The following is a 20698-nucleotide window of genomic DNA, read 5'->3' as shown; positions in this document are numbered from 1 at the left end:
AAGGTGCATGCTCCAGTAGGATAGCCTACATAAGCCAGAGAGTCGATCATCTGACATAGTTAGATCTTAGCCATGTCGCAAGAGTGCAGCGAGTTCATTATTACATTCATCTGATGATGTAGTCCAGTAGTCGTACCAGCCTAATGCATCAACCTCAAAGTTGTCATTGTAATGAATTTTGTTAACAGGCGACAGGGTTATCATCATAGGTAATACATATTACACTTATAAACAATAATATTCGCATTTTGAAATTCCAGAGGGGCAGGTGCACCCACCCTCATAAACGATAAATTGGTCTTTGAACCATTATTTCATACATTAAATACCGGGTGCTGTTTTAAAATTGTGTTGCAAGTAATTTATTTTGAAATGACTCAAGTTTCAGTCAAGTCTTTAAAAAAACAAGTCAAATTCTAGAAATTTTACAGCAACTAAATTGGTAAACCGATTTTTAACAATAGGTCAAGTTAACTAAAAAAGAATTAGGCTTAATAAATATATAAAAATATAACTTTAAACTATTGAAACTGATGGTAAACTTGTTTTACACGCACAAATTAAATTAATACCCACTTTTATAAAAACTGGTAAGTGAAAACACTTTTTTACGCAGCAAAATTTAATATAAAATAACTCAATTTAAAAAAAAATATTTAATAAACATAATTAAATTCAACCTACGTTATTTGACAAAATGACTAAAGTCCACGTCAAGTGATTTCCTCAAAATACTCTGGCCAAGTAATTTTGCCCAAAATTTAGGACAAGTCGTTACAACAGTGCTGGAAAGCACGACTAAAACACCTTTATACGAGATTATAACGCTTCCAATACCCTACTGATATCATAAAGGACTTTTTGGCATTTTATTGAGATCCATGTTGGACGAAAAGTAGTCTACCCATGTCTAAAGCGATACCAATCGACTATATTACTGTGACCAAAATAGACAAATTAAAAAATAAAAATCCGCAAAGTTATTATTTCTTAGTAAGCCAACATGCGCTTTATTAAAAATTTCGATTTTTTTCAAGTTAAAAACGTCCCTGGTTGAAACACACATACTTGTTGACAATCGTATCACCACCGTTATCAACCTGGAACGGAAGAGTAGCGATACTAAAACAGGCATTTAATCATAAAACATGAAATTAGAAGATATCTTTCTACAACACTAACACCAGGCGGTAAATGCATTTTATTTTCATAAATGGGAAGCGAAAAGAGAAACGGGCGGGAAATATCGAGTCGCGGCCTTCGCCTAAGCTAAACCGAAAAAAAAGGCATTTTGGAAAAACTGCAAGTACGCCAGACTTCAAGTGTTACCTCGTCGCAAAGAGAATCAAGGGAAAAAGGCCAAACCGAGTAACGCAAATAGGGAATTTTAATTATCCTAGGAGAAGCGTAGAAATTTGCCACACCCCGCTTTCACGGTTAGGCATTGGAAAGAGTTTGTTTTTGCGCCGTTAACAGAGTCGAGCTGGTTTCATTATGACGTCACACATACGCAACAACCGACGCGGGAAGATGTTTTTCTTGACAATAAAAAGAAAGAAAGGGTCGATAGACGTAAGACTCTGCCAAGAAGAGCAATGGAAATAAAAAGGCATCGCTTTATAGCCTTTTGACGACGAAGGCATAATATCCCCCAGCAAAAGCTAAAGCAGAAGAAACGAGAAGGTAAATACCACGAGGAAAAGACAGATTTACAATTTGGTTAAGTTAAAGTAATAAAATTATAAACAAATTTTCCGTTTTTTGACTCGCATTTTCTTTGACCAGAACGTGTAACTAATTTAAAACGAGCGACGGCCTAAAAGAGGGGCTTTTGTGAAAAGCGAATTAAGGTTTACATAACAAAACAGGCCTTTTTCTTCGCCGGGTGACAAAACTCCGAGATGGTTCAATTTAAAAATAATAGTCACTGTCCCATGTTTTTCTGTCGAGATAGCCTCACGTCGTCCTGCTGATTTCAGGCAAAAGAAATACCAAAAGCAGGGAATTTAATAGCAACACATAACCTCCGACATGTACGATACTGATTAAATAAAGATGTTAACGCAATTTTTTATCACGCGGAACAAAACCGCAGTTAAAACTGTAACAGTCTCGCAATTTCAACCCCAAAATGCAACAAATATGTCCAGGTTGCAGGGTGCAATGGCTTTATAGACAAGGGTACCTTGCCCGAATCAAACAGACCCAATTACAAGCGCCTTAAAAGTCATTTGACTCTCGCAACAGTTATAAGCATATTAAGCGTGCCCAAACGGACGAATTCGCGACTTAACAGGCCTTAGTTTAAGTCGACTAACAAGTTTTTGGCGGAAGGCAATTTTGAATCGCCCGTACACCATATCTGGAAGCAGATTAATTCACCTAAGGCGTAATCGTGAGTCTGGGACTTTACACAGGTGCTATGAAGTCGGAACTTGCATTTTTATACAATGCAATATGCAAGTCTTGCAAGGCGACCTAGAGAAATTAAGTTTGGGCGAAAAAAGGGTAAAATGCTATAGATCAATCGTGATTTTTTTGTGCATGCTGTAGCAACAGCGCCTGTGGCTTAAGGCAACCGAAAATTGACTAAGATCTTCAGGGTAACTTTTTCATAATATAGTTTAGCTTCCTAAATATAGGTTTACACAGAAAGGCGCAAAAAGAAAACCAGCGATCAGGGGTGAAAATAAACAAAAAATTCTCGCACAAGAGTCCGTTTTAATCGAATCGAATTGTAAGTCGAGCTTGCCTATCATTTTATTGTTACTATTTGTTAATCATACAGTTGTCATTTTAACGAGTGAATCGCACACGATTGTGGTGTGCGTGCGTTGGTGTTACTGGGGTGGGGGTGAAAGTGGGGTTCCTGGGGGGTTAAGTTGGGTCGGCGGTCTAGGCGACGTAGATGTAGACTTTGCGGTCGTTGTTGGACCGTGACAAGTACTCCCGCTCGATCAGGCTTTCGATTCGACGCTTGATGATCACAGGACTCGGCAAGAAGCGGTGCTTAAGCTGTGACGTCACCTGGAGAAAAAACAACAGGATTTTGGCTTGGTGATCGTTTTCCTATATTATCGATTAAAACTAATTTATAACTTGGCTCTGTTAAAATGCAGGTTTGTATATGATGATTTTAAAAGCCTCGCTTGATTTGGCTATTTCCAAAAAGCGCCGTTTGCGCTGCATTTTTAATAAGCGATTTATATTTGGTATATTTAAATCAAATATGAACTTTGCTATTTATAAAAAGAGTAGTCCTATTGATAGTTTTGTAAGGCTTACAGGTGACCATTCTCTACAGGTTTTCATCTAAGCCAGATATACTTGACAAAAAACGATTTAAAAATCAATTAAGACAAAATTTATATTTGTACAATGTATTGTACATGTTGGAAATCCGGGTGAGAATTACAGGTAGGCTGACCAGAATTTTTCTAGGATGATGAATAAAAATTGAAAAAAACGCATGTGAACAGGTACAGGCATTTGCTTTGAGAAACAACTATTTCGCCAAGTGGCATGCCCAGTTGCTTAAACGTAACCACGGCCAAAGCACACCACTCAACAGGCAAAACGCATTTTTTATCGTCCGCTTCTACCCTAAACCTCAACCGACTGCTATGATTCAAAATTGTCCAGTTGTTACGTCACAGTACCTCGGCGATGAGCAGGTTGTGCTGCATCTCCTTGCGCGACTTCATGATGCGCACGATGGCGGCCTCGATCTCGTGTCTCCGGTCCTCCTGGACTTTGGTGCGCGTTTCACGTCGCTCCGGCTCCGACTCTCCCTGCTTCTGCGCCACTGGAGGAGTAGGAAAAATAGGAGGTTAGTACTAGGGTCCGTCGACAGCTTGCGGGTAAGGCACCCTTCCTTGGTTGGTCCGAAAAGTGTTTTTTGACAAAGACTGTTTAAAATTTTGGGCATAATGGTTGGAAGTTGTAGTAAGACGTAATAAGAATATCAAAGCCCATACAGAAGTGGGTATCATTTTGAACGTTTAAAATATCTCTTTTTTTCATTTTTAACATCTGATGTTGTCCGTATGGGCTTTGATATTCATCACGGCCGATTAAAAATGTTTACAAGTCTTTGCATATATGACGAACATTTGAGTTAACAAACAAAAAGTTTTTCCGTTCGGCTGTAATCTTAGTGCTAAGTTTTCATTTTTTCAAACAAGGCGTTGTTTGTTAGCAACTGAAACGGCATTGGATTAATTTCTACCAAAACAATTTCTTAAAAACAATTGGATTTTTTTGGCAGGGCAATCGAATTCAAAACGTTAGTTCCAAGAAACGTTCGCCTTTTGCCACACTGCCATTTTTGTGGGTCTCGTCAAAAATCGATGCCAGGCTTTTGCTTTATAGATGTGTTGGAACGATAGCTCGATGTCAATTTGGCGCCTCGAGAATGCAAAAGCCTGATGTCCAATGAATGGTAATATTTTCATTGAGTGCTAATAAATCAGACATCTTCTTGAACTCAGCTGCCACTAGAACATTTGTGCCATTGCATTTATTCAGAATAAGTACGTTTTGGGAAACATTATTTATATCGATGCGACAATTATCGCGATTTTGAATTGATAATTTGATATCCCAAATTATTAGCTGCAACTTGAGCGATTTTATTGCGAAGGACAGCCGTTTGTTGCTTTTGCAAAATTTTCTCGTTACAAAGACACGCGTGCGTTAAAATATCGCGGCGCTTACCCGACTGGATCTTAACGCGGTGCAGCTTGGACGAGAAACCGTCGTTGACGCAGAAAACGTCGCCCTTCTCAACTTCCTTTCCCTTGGGCTCTTTCTGCAGCACCCTCTGCGTCGGTTTACCGCAGGCTAGCGACTGCAGAGCGCGCCCCAGCTCCTTGGCCGGTATCTCAGTCTCCTGCTGTATTTCCTGCAATGGAAGGGTGTTTGATTTTTACGAATCTTTTCGTCTCGCGAAGCTGGCGTTGGCCAAAAGTAAGGACCCAACAAAGATCGATTTTCTTCGCGAACAAAGTTAAATAAGAAAGAATAGATCTCCGGCTGTATTTCCAGCAAAGATGGAAGGGTGTTTTCACGAAGATGGCGTTGACAACATATTGGGCCCAACAAAAAAACCGAGTTCCACGAAAAATGGGGATACGTAATAGTCGATTTTCGTACAAAATAGCCCCGAAAAAAAGTCGGGTACCAACAAATATGGGTAACCTCTAGGGAAGTTTTTTGTCATAGAGTCTATAGTTTAGCAAATTTTCGTCAAAAAGCAGTGTGAGGCCTTCGCTTTTTAGAAATGTCTTTGGAAAAGCATCCAATTTTTTGTCATACATATCGTAATTGAGCAAACATTAGTACAATGTAAGTCCGGTCAGTGACTGAAGGTCATAAGTTCGAACCTCACCACAGGTTAGTTGTTTTCCTAGCCTGGCTTGCATGAATAAAACGAATATCCTTTATTAATCGAGTGATTCGGTTAGTCTGCTGAAGACTTACGATGTACTATGAGGACTCATTCTTTAGCACCTTGTGTCATATATTTTTTTAACAATTTCTCGTAATGACACATAAAAGGATACCCGGGAAACACAGGACAATACAAGAAAACAGGGACACGGCAAACCTCCGAAATACACAAATGTATATGAAAACTCAAAACATGTACAAAATTTGAGCAATTTAGAAAACGTATGTGTTGAATCGGCTGATGTCTCACACATAAATTAACATATGCACTCACCTCGAAGAGCCAGCGGTCGCGGTTGTTGAACAGCATAAGCACAACCATCTGGAAAGTGGTAACCTGCAGGATGTGCTTGCGCGTACCACCTGGGTGCTTGGAACCGCCGGCGCCAGACTCGCCCGTCTCGGCCTCGGCGCCGCCCGACGGGCCCGGCTTGGGCTGGGTAAAAAAGGTGGCGTTCAGGTCGGCCATGCCGCGGTGGTGCTGCAGCGTCAGCTGGCGACCGCTGTGCTTGCCCAAGTAGAACCTGTGAAATTGGACAAACTAGAATATTATATTTAAAGATAGACCGATATATCGGTTAACCGATAATATCGGGCGATATTTAGCTTTTACCTATTTATCGGTATCGGTAAAATGAGGCTGATACTTTGGCCGATATTTTAGTAGAAAATATTATATCATTTTTCTTGTACAACAAACAACTTAGCCATTTTTGGATAAAAAAAAATTGGGTTTTAGCATTTAGCATCACGCCAAGGTAATATGCAAAATATATAAACTAAAACGTTGTTTTTAATTAATTCAAGTTTTGAACATTTCCCATGTTAATTAAAAATCAGTATCGGTATCGGATATCGGTCGACAAAATTGTAAAAAATCGGGTATCGGTCCAAAAAAGTGATATCGGGCGATCTCTAATTATGTTTGATGTAATTGTAGGTAGCGATCCTTTGTTGGTAGAACCTGAAATCAGAGATCGATCACTATCACTGGGGCATAAACCCCCCGCTGCTTTTATTGTAATTAGGTCACGCGTCTTAATCTACGCCTCCCCAATCGATTAGTGGCGTAAGAGGTATACAATCGTCAGAATATAACAGAAAAACGAAAAAAACACAGCTTTACTTAGTTGGTGGCCCATGTAGGTCTTTTTGTGTTTGTTCGAAAACCTAATCTACGCCTCGCTTGTGTCTTGTTAATCGATCAAAGATCTAAAAATCTAGACATCAAAATTAAACGGCACAAAAAATAAAAGTAGCATTATAGATGCTAACGCTAGTCGGCGCTGAAACGCGTATTGGTGGATGCAACTTACGCGTATGTATAAACGCATACGCGTAGTATTTTTGTAAACAACAGCTGTTATTCGCAGCAAGGTCATGTTTAGAAATTACAACGGAAGCTGTAGAATTTCTTGCAAAAACAACAAAACCAACCTCTTAAAGACGTCGAAAGCGTTCCTGGCGGTCATCGGTAGGTTGCAGGTGGGTGTGGAGGCCTGGGTTGGCCAGCAACCGGTGGTTAGCACTTGGACCGAAAGGTCAACACCTTGCAGTGTGAGAGTCTGTAAGCAATTAATGCGAGGTTTGCTTGAAAGCCAGCTACAAATAGCGAATAAATAGCTTCGATTTTTAGCCGAGATTTATTGTAATTTGCGCATCTACAATGAGAATAGGCCACCCTCGCTGAATTTAAATTAAAGCAAGGGAACAAATGTTAAGGAGTTATATCTTTTGGGTAAAAGCATTAACATTTAAGTTAAAATAAAGATTTGTTAAGTTAAATAAAGATTTGTTGAGTTAAATAAAGATAGGCAGCCAATAACCAAACTACTAAACAAGTAGTTTAATGGCTATTGAAAACAAGTTAAGAGTAACGGATAACGGACACGTCCGATAAAAAAAATTTTTTGGGCAAACCCCCATTTCTGGAAAAATACAAAATCTGCGATGATTTTTAGACCGATAAAAGTTTTGGTATAAAATACACCATAGCACGTAAGAGTTTTCGAAAATAAACGCAAATTTTATCGGTGTTAAACAGTTTAAAAACACCAACCTCAATTTAAAATTGGTGAGACGCATAAGAATATCAAGCCCATACAGAGGTAGGTATCATTTTGAAAGTTTCCAATTACTGTTTATTCATTTTCAATACTGATGTTATTCGAAACGTTCAACTAATATCTACTTCTGTATAGGCTTTACTACGTCTTACTACAACATCCAACCATCATTATCTAAAATGGGTGAGTTTGTTGCAAATTGTTTTACTTACAGTGGCCGTCTGGACATGACGCTTAAATTCCTCATTGGTTGTGGCGGAGACTTGCATGTCTTTGAACATTCCCTCTAGCTTGCTGGTGAACTGGCATCCGCACTCGTTCTATAGACAACAAGAGGGTTTTGTTTATATTCTGTAAGCAAGGACGCGGTTACTTCACGTTTAAAAACAAAGCAAAAAACGTTTACAAGATTGAGTCAAGCCTGATTTCTGAAATGAGTGAGGGCGGTAAGTAAGCCTGCCAAACGGAGTACGTTAAATGTTTATGAACTTACTACTATTCAGACATGGTGTACAGTGCTTTTAATATGGTCCTATTGGTAACCATTATTAGGATGGTCCAGTATCTGTTTCAACCCGAAATTTATCGAAAATTTCGTATCCCAATCGCAAGTTTATAAAATGAAATCATATTATGTAAACTAACAGGATAAATCGCTGTTGAACCAGGTTATAATCAATACGGTGAATTGCTTTTAAATCAAGTCGCGAATCTTAGCCAATATGGTATATTACTGTTAAGGATGGTAACGATTGTGGTGAATGACTATCAAATGGTATCGTCATAGTTTGAATTCATATTGAATCGTATCGTATCTAATAGAACGAACTAACGAATCGGTTAGAACCAGTGGGGTGGAACCATTTTCTCTGTGCGCTCGACCTGCAATTTGGGCTGCTGCGGTATTTTACGAAACCAATATAAAATTCCCTATAATTCATGTTACAAGATACCGTAAAAATCATAGATGCTTGACCTAATTTTGGGCTGGGCGGTTTTTAACAAAACAAAGCTGTACCCTAATATAAATGAGCCAAGAAACCAAAAGTTAAAAAATAATCCTAGATGCATCTTAGTCGGCGATTGCACTTACCTTCAGTTTGGTGATCATGTTCTTTTCGGAGTCGTCCGATATGCTTTTGTTAGTGAGCAGTCGTCTTCCCAGATGCTGCTTGTAGTAACGCTCAAATACGTCCTTCTCCTCGAGAAAGCGAAACAAGGACATGGTTTTGTCCAGCACCGTCTCCACTTCTTGCTCTGTCAGCTGCAACAGAAAAAAACGCTAAAAGATGCAAACACATATGTGTGATAACAACTGTAAACTAGCCCCTCTGAAGTTGTTTTTTGACCAACGATTACGGCTTACATATCATTAGATATCCCCTTCAACGTAAGTTGCTTGTAGTAACAGAATGTGGAAAGGATTGGCGTATGGTTATTTCTCGACTCGCTCCTTTCTCTGAGCCTGTGTAGCTCAGTTGGTAGAGCGACGGTTGTGCTATGGAGGTCTTGAGTTCAAACCTCACGGCAGGCTTGTTGTTTTTCTAGCCTGCCTTGTTTGCCACATTGATCGACATATTAAGTCTGTGATGGGCTTCGGTGAACTGCTTAGATATATGTTAGAAATGTACTTTGTAATTTCGATTTAACAGCTTTTTCTGATATGTTGGGCTAAGGACGGCCGCTTTATTTTATAACTGATAATGTCAAATTACATTTCATGCCAATGCCTTACTTACAAAACGATAGAGTAAAAAGCAATTTTGCATTAGTAACTCTTTTTTCAACAATAAAACTTTTTTTAAAACCCGAGTAAAACACTTGGAATTGATTTGCTCTAATTATGACTTGGGCTCGTAATTTATTTAAAACGACCTGACTTGTTATTTTACAAACGACTTGACTGGGGCTTGAGTCATTCCAAAATGCCTTGTTTGCAACACTGACGCAACAAGTTATCCAGCTGTTTTGTTAGACCAGAAATGACAATTTGGCTTTTGTAACGTGTCCGGTCATAAAAACTGGAAAGAACGAAATTAGGTCACTAAGCTTGGGGACTAAAATCCGTGAAGATAACAAAGCCCGCTTTTCTTCCTGTATGTTTCAAAACTGCTATGATCGAATTCAGTTTAATACAGGGTTAATTAAACTACTTCCGGTACGCAACATATTAAAAACACATGGTAAATCAAAATATAAACTAAATGTTGGTAATATTTTAATATTAAAACGACAATCTTAATCAAGCTTACCACTGTATATATCTGTTATTTTTTTTATGTTTTCTCTGTTTAAACCCTACTATCCCAAAATTCTTACAGTTATCTAGCACTTTAAAAAAAAAGAAGTTTGGTGAAACCCGGACTAACGTTTTTGTACAGCGAGGACACGTGAAATTAAAGGCCAGATAACCAGAAGATTTAATCTTGACGCACTGCGTGATTTAAAGTGACGTCAAAGCAGGTAAGGCCACAGGCATTACGTTTTCCTCGAATATATAGTTTATGATTCAATACTTAAAGGCGTGAACGACTGTGGGCAAAGACGTAATCCCCATGGAGATATGGCAGACGGGAGGAGGAATAACAAAAAGTAAAACAATTAGGTAAAAACAATTACGATCTGTCGAACACCTCTTGTAGGTTGGTGGGCTTTGTGCTGCTTTATATGTGCAACGAAGTCGAAGCGTGATAAACGTGTACCACCAATCTCAAGTGTCATACTAAAATTAAAACTTCCGAATTGTTTCCCTCTCACTGACACTTATTTGTTGAATTATTATCAAAATACCATATCGGAGAATGCTGACCAACTAACACCTTATTAAACTATCTCCTTTTTCACCCATAAGTAGTCTAACCCTTTAACACACAAAATACTGTATTTGGATAAATTACCATTTTAATTCCCTTTTTCAGTTTGTCGTCGATGAAGAGCGAGAGAAACTCCGGCGACTTGGGGTTAAGGTTGATGAACCATTCAAAGTCGGAGCAGATCATCTTCTTGAAAAGCGGATCTCCCTTGAACGACTGATGGTGGAAGCTGTCCATGCGATCCTTCAAGTCCAGAAGGTTCTGAAGAAACACGTTCGCTAATTTTTCGGAAATCGTTTGAAATGGATTCGTTAAGTGAAATAATAAACAGTAAAGTTTAACTGAAATGTCTACTCTCGGTTTAGCTGAAGTTTTTTTGGTTTTGGCTCCTTATAAAATTTAACAGTCTTTAGCTATTTTTTTATAAAGTATATAGGAACAGAAGTAGGCTTTATTTATATATATAGCTTGCTTCTGTCCCTTCCCTCACACACGGGGGTTCAACTTATTTTAACACGGAGCTCTAAGCATTTTGTTTATTCCTGTGGACCAGATCGGATTTTTAGAGATGACGTCATGAATTGACGTCGTAAAACAAGTAGACTTAAGAAACCTGCCGTTTTCGATCCAGCTAAAAAATGAAGTCTAAACACAACTATGGAGAATGCGACAAAGAGTATTTTGTATTGGACTCTTTTCTTTTGAAAAATATATTCCATTGTGCGTTATACAGCAATATTAAAATTGGGCAATATTTAAATCCCCTAAAATTAGTTTACGTACTTCCAAGGGGTCCACAGACCCGAGGTGAAGAACCCTGCTGTAACACCTTATAATATTGGGTACTGTAAATTCCTAAGTCGTATTTAGCTAATGACACACAACAAAAATGTTAGCCGGGAGTTATCGGGGATGTTCAACAAAATAAGTCGGCTATTTGAATGTGTTTTCGAGCAAGTTATGTCTATAGCTAGATTTAATCTTAGTACCTCGGCTATACACAGACAGACAACCAATTAACGCCAACGCAATGATATAACAAGTATATAATTGGATAGATGCCAGCTGCATTCTATTTAGAAGTCTATTATTGAAGCAGTAACGAAGTAGACAACTGTGAAACATACACAAGCGTGTGTACTGCTGGGTTTTGCTATTCTCAAATAGTTCTGGCACAAAATAAGAACAAACCGATCAAAAGGACACCAAAAGCTCTCGAAACCGCAAATTAAAGTCAGCCGGCATGAATATAACGAAAGAACTACATACATTGAACATAAACTTAACATTACGCATCGAAGTAGTGACAGTTCAAAATATGTATCTAAAATCTGCAGCACACGATATATGGAAATTCCAAACAGGCCAACAAACTAAGGCGCATTTATTCGGGTATTAACGAGGCATAAACAACACAGTCTTACCTGTATGTATTCCACCGCCGACTTTTGCCCACCGTCCTCCACAAGGCTCTTGCCCTGCTCGCGCAGGTAGCGACTTACGCAGTCGCGCAGGGTCTGCAGTCCCTGGTCGACCCGACAGAACAGCTTGTACATGCACAGGAGGTCTGGCACAGGTAAACATAAATGCATTGTTAACGCGCAAACCTCCTAAATTGGAAAAATAATTTTGATATAGATTACTGCCTTCAAACTTTATTTTTTTTTTTTTTTTTTTTAATCAGCCTTTCTAAATTTTTTCTGATGTATTTTTAATGCCTTCATACTTTTTTCAATAAGCCTTAATACTGTTTTTAATGGCAAGAGTTTATCAGGGTTTCGCAAAACTATTCGTGTTATGGCTATGAGAATTTATTTTAGCTGAAACCCACCGAAACAAAACTGCATAAAGGATAAATGACAGATCATTTTTCACACGTTCTATCTATGTTTTTCATTGTTTTAAAACATTTTTTTTTGTTGAAAAAAAACAAGCAAAATTCGTGTTTTTTTATTGTCAGCCAATAAAAGAAAAATTGGTGACAAGGTTACATTTTAAACATAAAATAATGTGACAAATTGTTGAAACAATATATATTTTATGCAATCTTAAACAATGTTGAATTTTCTTGTCATTTTATCAGTCTGTTAGACCTGGGTATGGCTTATTACTACCATCAACTGGTTACTTTTCCATTGATGACGCCTACTCAAAAACCTATTCAAATTCGAAACTAACAGTAATCTTTAGGTGAATTGCATTACAAAACAGCTTGCTCATACATTCTGTGACGTAAGACACGTAGGAAGCACAAACCTTCTTTTTTGTCGTGTCTCAACATGTGGATTGCGCCGGAGTTTTCCATCTCAACAATAATTTTCATGTGCGTCTTGATCAGCTCAGTTTCCAACACTGGTAAAGAATTCAATTCTTAAAACATACTTATAAAGTATTGAGAAATAAAAATCACAATAGCTTCTTTGGGATTTTTTACGTAGGTCACTATTGAGGGTGTTTATAAAGCATTGGAACTTAAAGTGTTTAAAGCTCAAATTTGATGCCAAATTTATATTTTGGTATATTTCAATAGTTTTGTGTATTTTTGTTAGACTATAAAAACGTTTGATGACCTGGAAGCACATTTGTTGAAGATTTTGCCAGTGGGTATATAATTGTGCTACTTTATTTTTCTGGGAATGTTGTTCAGCTCTGCTATATTCCGCCAGAAAGTCTTATTTGTCAGGGTCTATATTCTCTGAATATAATTTTCTGTTTTTCGTGCTTTTAACAGGCATGGTACAGTTTTAAAATATAGTTTTCCAGTGGTCTTTTTAAACTTATAAATCAATTCCTAGCATTGTCTGACCCTAGTTATAATAACCTACAAGAATTACTTGGAAATTTTTATTCAATTTATTAAAATTACAAAATATTTTGCTTATTTTGATCCACAAGCTCATTGCTGTAATGCGAACTAAAAATTGTTTTTATTATAAAAAATATTTTAAATTTTGCCCTTACTTTTAAGCTTAGAGCACAAAAAGGACCAAATTGAAAAATTACCTACCGCCTTTTTTCAGGTCACATAAATACAAGGGCTAGAAATAATTTTGTAATTATCAATAAAATAGTCAGTGATATAGGTAAACTGCAAAGGCTATAACTTAAAATAGATATGGACTCCTTATACAGGTAACCGAAGTACTGAAAGGTTAAGCTGAATGCTAAGACATTTTATAAATTGCAGTGCCAGTACTCTTGGGATCACTCTTAGAACATTTCTAATATCATTGAAAGTAAGTCTGTCCCTGGCAGACTTTTAAGCAGATCACAGACCAGCATCTTGTTGTGTATACGGTAATCATCTTTTACATACCAAAGTTTTAAACAAAAGTATTTCAATTTGCAAGCATCACTAACCTATTAACTTATAGGGTACTTTTTCACTAGTTGAAATGTTTTACTCTAAAATAAGAGAGTTCTGTAAAGTAAACAAAGGGTTCTTGAATGTAATTGATGGGGAGCTCAACTTAATGACCTTAAGGTTCTTTTACTTTCCTTGTGTTATTGTTTAACTCTTTTTTTTCAATGTTGGCAAAGATGCACAAAAATAAATTGAATCCTAAATCATTTAGGTTCCAATGAATTGCTTAAAATAACTGTCACAAATTTATTATTGTAGACCTTTTTTGTTTGACTGTTTTGTATTGCATGCCATTCGTCGGGTGGATACCAGGAGAATCGGACGCATTTTAAAGACAGCTTGCAGTCTCGTGGTTAGAGACAACTTGTAGCTTTAAGCGAGCACTTGGTGTGCATGTGTATTTGCCTTATACTGATTGTCATACTGTCCAATAAACGTTGTGCTTAGGGAAGTTAAGTCAATTCTTATCCTAAACAGTTGCTTTGGGGATTGTGTCCAGAAATAGTCTGCAACAGTGATCAACAGATTTGAGTTGACCTAACCAAGCTACATGGTGAGCTACATACTTATGTTATGAAGAAATGATGGAAAGTATAATAAAAACCTTTGATGATTTCGAATTCTGTTGAAGGGTCAAGATAATGTCTTGCCCTCTCAGCTTCCTCGTCAATTCGAGCTTCCACCTTCTTGATGTAAACTGAAGCGCTGTTCTCCGTCAGAAACTTTTGGCTTTCCAACTAGGCAGAAAAGTTGTTTTAATTTAAATGGGAGACTTCAGTTCAAATGCCTTCACATATTATGAGTCAGTTTAGATGTTGGTGCCCATGTTTCAAAATAACGCAGGCTTTGGCAAATATATATGTACTGATTTCAGCATTTATAAAAAATATATTTTAGCACATCTACCCACTAAACATATTATATATTTTTTTTAAGTTAACAGTACGCACTTATATAGCCGCATTTAAACATTTTGAACATTAGTTTCTGCTGCAAACCAATTTAACAATAAACTTATATTAACTTTGTAAAATTCCGCAGATTGTTTCAGGAAAGCTTGCTCGAACTCCGCTTCGTAGACATCTCTTCCACTAAGACTGACATTCATCAACATCATACAAGCGTTTCGCACAGCACCCCTTAATAATATGTCAAACAAAATTAACATCTGGCAGCAATCCCAGTTTATCAGCAGCCAAAATAGAAAAGAGTTTTCAAAAAATTTTACTGTGCACTGTAGACTTCTACATACACAGTAAAATTTTATTTAATTCTTTAAAGACTAAAAGTATTATGTTTTTAAGAAAACAATCTTAACTTGAACCACAAAGCTTAGATTGCAAATTCTATAGGCACTAAGTGTGTTAATGATGCTTATTGTTTTAAATTATTCATAGAAGCTGGACATGACAGACAAGAACTAGTCAGTACACACACACACACAATATGTCACTTATTCAGGCTTTTAAAATTGCTCTTGTGGGTTGATCACGATAAATCAAAATTATTTATCCTAATAAATCTAAGGAAATTGAAAAAGCGATCGCGAAAAAGGAGTTACCAATGTGCAAGTTTGCATACATAAGCATACAGTGAATAAGTAAATTCATTATTATAATATTGGTTCTCTAAAATTTTACTTCTTTAACAATAATATACCCTAAATCTCAAACTTTGTTAAAATTTTATACACATTAATAAAAAACTTACCTGTCTACCACTTCTCCCCTTCTCTCTCTAGCAACAAAGTCAAGCAGAGTGTCTTGCAAGTATTCTTGGATGTCGCTTTGTCGAATGACCTGGTCCCGGAATATCTTGAGGCCGAGGTTGTAAACGCTGTCAACATTGCTCTGTTGCACATAAACTCGATCCTGCAATATACATATTTTTTTCTATTTACTGGCAAAATTACAAACAGAAATAATTCCTTTGTAGATGAAAGTTTAAAAAAGTCCTAAACCAGATCATATATAAAAGTTTACCTTTTGTTTTAATGTTGTAGAATGATGTACAGGAAAATTACGTGTATATAACATAACTTCATAACCATATTATGTTTAAATGGTAATTCATTTATCAGCAAATAGGACTTTATGCTATATATATAAAACTTGAAAAAAAAAATCTTGTTCACATAACCATCAGCAAACGCGATTTAAAAAATTGCCAACTACTTAATTGTTAGCTATCAAAAGTACTAGTCTTACTAAATCAAGTCTTACCATGTACATAAGAATATCTCTTATCATGACCATGCATGTCTGATGATCATCCCAGGCTGAGTTTAGAGTTTGCATGAAATTGTTGTTCAATGAATTCAATACATCAACTCGAACCTATCCAAATTATATCTCAGATTATTATTGTCCAAATACAGAAAACAGACATCCACCAATGTAGCAATTATACTAATTAATTAGGTATCATATCAGTATTAACTTTGTCATTTTGGGAATAAAACATAAAAATAGCCGAAAGCAATTATGTGTTTAAAATCTTACATATATATAGATAGATATGTGTGAGTGAATAACAAAATATAATACATTTGCACACAGTTTGTTTTTGTATTTTTAATAACGTTTTCAATCACATTATTGTTTTTATAAAAGGCTGAATGTTTACAGTAGTTTAAAGAGCCACATATGACTGTTTAAAATATTGGGATACAAAAATTGAAAAAACACTTTTCTCATAAAAACCAAAGCATTGAAATCATATTTTAATTTTGCAACCTTGTTTGTTAAATGTTCTGTAACAACTTCGCGAAGTCCTTGATAAAGTTTTTCCCCATGTTTGTGCAACACCATAGTGTAAGCATTGCGATAAAGTTCTTCAAAGCTTAAACCGCCATTATTTTTCTTCTGAATTTCTTGTATTGCCTTTTTGAGAAGGTCCCATATGTTCGAGACATAGTTTTCATCAATGGTCATCTGAAAAAAAAATTTAGAACATATTATAATTTATCTATTAAAACAAAATCACTAGTGTGTTAGTCATTGTATTTTCACAAATCAGAATAAAACTTTACTTCTACATAACAACTTCTGTATATTAAGCTAGTTAACAAAAAATATTCCAATATTTATTAAATTTTTATAGTAAACTATTTCGATTTAATTAAGTTGTAAAAGCAGAATGGCGACCCAATTTGACCATAATCAAATATTGTCTCAATGACCTACATATAGCTATTAACACTTTTAAAACAATTGAATTACCTTGTCCACTAGTTAACTATAGTTTGTTAGTTGAATAGTATTTTGTCACAAAAAAACATCAATATATGTTATATATACGAGAAAAAAAATTATTTAATTTTGGCTTGATTATACATTTTTCTAACATAAAATATTATTCCATACGGGTAATTCCATGTCAAAGCAACCAGAAAAAAGGAAAATTTTAACCACTACACCTTGGATTTCTTTTATATTTGCCACACTTGTGGAGTTTTTCAGCCAGATCATTAAAAACTTTATTTTGTCAAAATTGGTTGAGGGGTAAAAAAGTTATGTTATTTTAAAATTTGGGGTAATTTGTGCTCGGTCAACCATGAAATTCATTGATTTTCAGCTATGTCAACTTCAACATCTTGTATCTTTGTGATGGATTGAAGTTTGTGTTTGAAATAAAGTTTATTTAAAAGATAATAATTTAAGGTCCTATTGCTTAGATTTTTATGACATTTGAGGCTGAAGGTCAGAGGTCATGCAGAGGTTGAATATTTGTCTTTTTTGAAATCAGTGAAGCGGAACCCAATTTAAACGCGGAATATCTCAAAAGCGTTGACTTAAATTTTTGTGTTAAGGTGTCTATGGAGAGCTTATTCCAAGTACTTTCATTTAAACCAGGTTTCATTGCTCCTTTCAAGAGCTACCACTGTCATATGAGCTGTGTAACATGACCGTCTAAAAAATAGCATTTTGGTTCGAATTACAAATTTATTTCAATACAAAGTCTGAATTACATTATTTTTTCAACTACTAAACTGTGACATTTGTTTTCAAATAAATTTATTTTCACAATATATATTTTATTCTTAAAATGTTTATGGAAGTATACTCCAAATACTTTTTTAAAACATGGGTGGATAAAGTGCATTATATCATGTTTTTTTTTATTACAAATTTTTTTTTATTACAAATGGAAATTTCTGTAGTTTTGTGAATTGTTTATCTAAAATTGTCGAAAAAGTACTCATCCAGTTATTAAAAATCCAGCTAATGAAGAGTTTAGTGCTCGCAGTTACACACTAATGAGGATTCTGACTGCCATAGATTAACTATGGTAAAAGAATGTGGGTATATTCTATTTGCTGAACTACCTATAAAAGATAAATCGTTGCTATTAATAAGAGCCTTATTATAAGAAAAATTTGAAGGATAAAATTTGCTTGTATCACCATGCTTTATTCTTAAACACAAGATACAACTCCTTTAATGTAGACAGTATTAACCTCTTCTGTTCATATACTTTAGTTGCAACACTAACTTTGTCGCTAATTCCAGGCATTATACGTGTGTTGTCATTGCCACAGATTCAGCACAGCTTCTTTCTATGTTTCCTGCTGGCAATGGTTTTCTCTTTTGGTGTACATTTTTTTTGGACTTTCGTAAATTTTAAAAAATTCTTTGCTGTACGCATCATATTTTCTGGCACTCCAAAAAAATTCTGAAAATTTTTTTTCTAGACCAAGAGTCTGGAGAAAAGGTTAGAAGTTGAACTTTTGCTGAGTAGGATTCTTCTGTAACCAGTTTGGTTTGAATTTTATCCATTAGTTTGTCAAAATCTTTGGCTTTTTGCATATTTACAATAATTTTGCCTTCTCTTCTCTATTAGTAGTTTCCAAGTGTGGAAGAGCAGTTGAAAACCTCTTCTTCAAATCTTGATAAATAGAGCCCAATTTCCTTTTTCTATATACAATCTTGCTGGATGATGGTAGGCTATGAAGTTTTAATGGGATTGACTAATCACATGTCGGCTTGTGTTAAGCTGACTTGTGGAAAGATATAAATCGCTGTTGTCACTAGTGTTAGAGGCAGCTACACTAACATTCGTATCAATTGACGATTCCGATGAAATGCTTTCATTTTCACTACAAATTAATTTTAGTTTTGTTTTGCAATTACTAGAATTTTTTGTCCAGGGATAAGCTTAAAATTATTTTGCTTAGATTTTTGTGAAAAATCAAGTTGTATTTTTTGTAATTTAGCCATAATATTTGTTTTATGTGATTTAAATGGATTGCAGCAGACTTTTTGAGGCAGATCATATTTATTTAGGAAAAAGCATGGTGATACAAGCAAATTTTCTTTTTGCAATAAGTTTGCTCTTATTAATAACAACAATTTAGATAGTTTAGCAAATAGAATAGGCCGATATTCTTTTATCATAGTTAGTTTATGGCAGTCAGAATCCACATTAGTGTGTAAACCAACACTATAAGCACTAAACTCTTCATTAACTGGGTTTTCAATAACTTGATGAGTACTTTTTCGATAATTTTAGATAAACAATTCACAAAACTACAGAATTTATCAACTTGTAATGAATCTGAACTAAAAAAATATGATACAATGGACTTTATCTACCCATGTTTTAAAAAAGTATTTGGAGGAGTATATTCTTCATAAACATTTTAAAAACAAAAAATATGTTGAGAAATTAATTTATTTAAAAAACAAATGTCACAGTTTAGTAGTTGAAAAAATAATGTAATTCAGACTTTGTATTGAAATAAATTTGTAATTCGAACCAAAATGCTATTTTTTAGACGGTCATGTTACACAGCTCATATGACAGTGGTATCCCTTGAAAGGATCAATGAAACCTGGTTTAAATGAAAGTACTTGGAATAAGCTCTCCATAGACACCTTACACAAAAAAATTTAAGTCAACGCTTTTGAGATATTTCGCTTCTAAATTGGGTTCCGCTTCACTGATTTTTAAAATACACATTAGTTTGACCTGCACTTGACCTCTGACCTTAGAGCTGAAACAACAAAACAATGTAACAAATCTAACATTAAGTTATTATCTTTTAAATAAACTTAATTTTAAAGTAAAACTCCAATCCTTTAAAAAGTTATGCTAGATTGAACTTTGCATGAGTAAAAATCAATGAGTTTCACGGTTCAGCGAGCACAAAATGCCCAATATTTCAAAACAGCATAACTTTTTAACCCCTCAAAAAATTTTGGTAAAATAAAGTTTATTGTAATCAGGATGGAAAACTCTACACATGTACAAAATTTGAGCAATTTTGAAAACATATGGGTTAAATAGGTTGGTTGCTTTGACATGGAATTACCCATACATCTAATAACAAACCTGTTCATTGAAATGCAATGAAGAATAAACACTGGTCATTCCTATTGTTTCCTACAAATAAAACCCTATCCCTAACTTCTCACATTATAATAATGAAAACTACTGCATTTTTCTTCCTTAAAATTGCAAAAAAAACTTCACAAAGTTTGTGTATATATCTCAATAATGTTCATTGTGATGTCATAGAAACAAGCATGCAGTTGTATTTTGCAAAGTAACCTTATTCCTACAATTAAAAGTACAGAAAAAACACCTCAGTAACACATAATTAAGTATTATTTTTTACCGGAAATGCCCGAATCCTCATCTTGCTGTCTTTCTTTGTACTCAATCTTTGTGACATCTTTTATGTTTTGGTGGTGCTTCAAATATATGCAGCAGTAAAATTGCAAAATATATGATAAAATCCTTTCGTTAGTTACCAACCAGGTTCATAACAATATTTCACAATCAGTTTATCTTAATATATAATGTGTATTGTCCTTAAGTATTTCACTTATCCTGCAAAAAACATTTTATAAAACTTTTATAAAAAAAAAAAATTTTTTTCCTAAGGTAACTGTGTTTTTTAATTAATTAGTATTTTTTTGCCAACAATCAGTTAAATAAAACTGCTTTGAAATAATTTGACATTTCTACATATTTTTTTTACAATAAAAAAACGTACTACT

At 35.2% G+C, this 20698-nt stretch overlaps 1 protein-coding gene across 2 annotated transcripts; it reads right to left on the bottom strand.

Moving 5' to 3' along the window:
• Positions 1-1184: 1184 nt before the first annotated feature.
• LOC146146891 (cullin-3-like) lies at positions 1185-20523 on the bottom strand. 2 transcript variants are annotated; one of them, XM_083386491.1, is made up of 16 exons: positions 20314-20523; positions 16430-16627; positions 15917-16030; positions 15405-15565; positions 14719-14833; positions 14299-14431; positions 12587-12682; positions 11755-11897; positions 10415-10591; positions 8611-8781; positions 7730-7837; positions 6889-7016; positions 5726-5975; positions 4717-4903; positions 3660-3805; positions 1185-3027 (listed from the first exon to the last, which is right to left on the bottom strand). In XM_083386491.1, the coding sequence occupies exons 1-16, from the start codon at positions 20368-20370 to the stop codon at positions 2896-2898; spliced, it is 2316 nt and encodes a 771-aa protein (XP_083242617.1). In that variant the 5' UTR covers positions 20371-20523; the 3' UTR covers positions 1185-2895. The 2 variants fall into 2 exon arrangements, with proteins under 2 accessions (XP_083242617.1, XP_083242618.1); XM_083386492.1 differs by lacking the exon at positions 16430-16627.
• Between the last annotated feature and the right edge of the window lie 175 nt (positions 20524-20698).

Source organism: Ascidiella aspersa, chromosome 4, assembly GCF_963924565.1.
Source record: "Ascidiella aspersa chromosome 4, kaAscAspe10.2, whole genome shotgun sequence".
In the NCBI taxonomy this organism is placed as follows: domain Eukaryota; kingdom Metazoa; phylum Chordata; class Ascidiacea; order Phlebobranchia; family Ascidiidae; genus Ascidiella; species Ascidiella aspersa.
The sequence above is the reverse complement of the archived record's forward strand: the minus strand, read 5'-3'. Positions and strand labels throughout refer to the sequence as shown.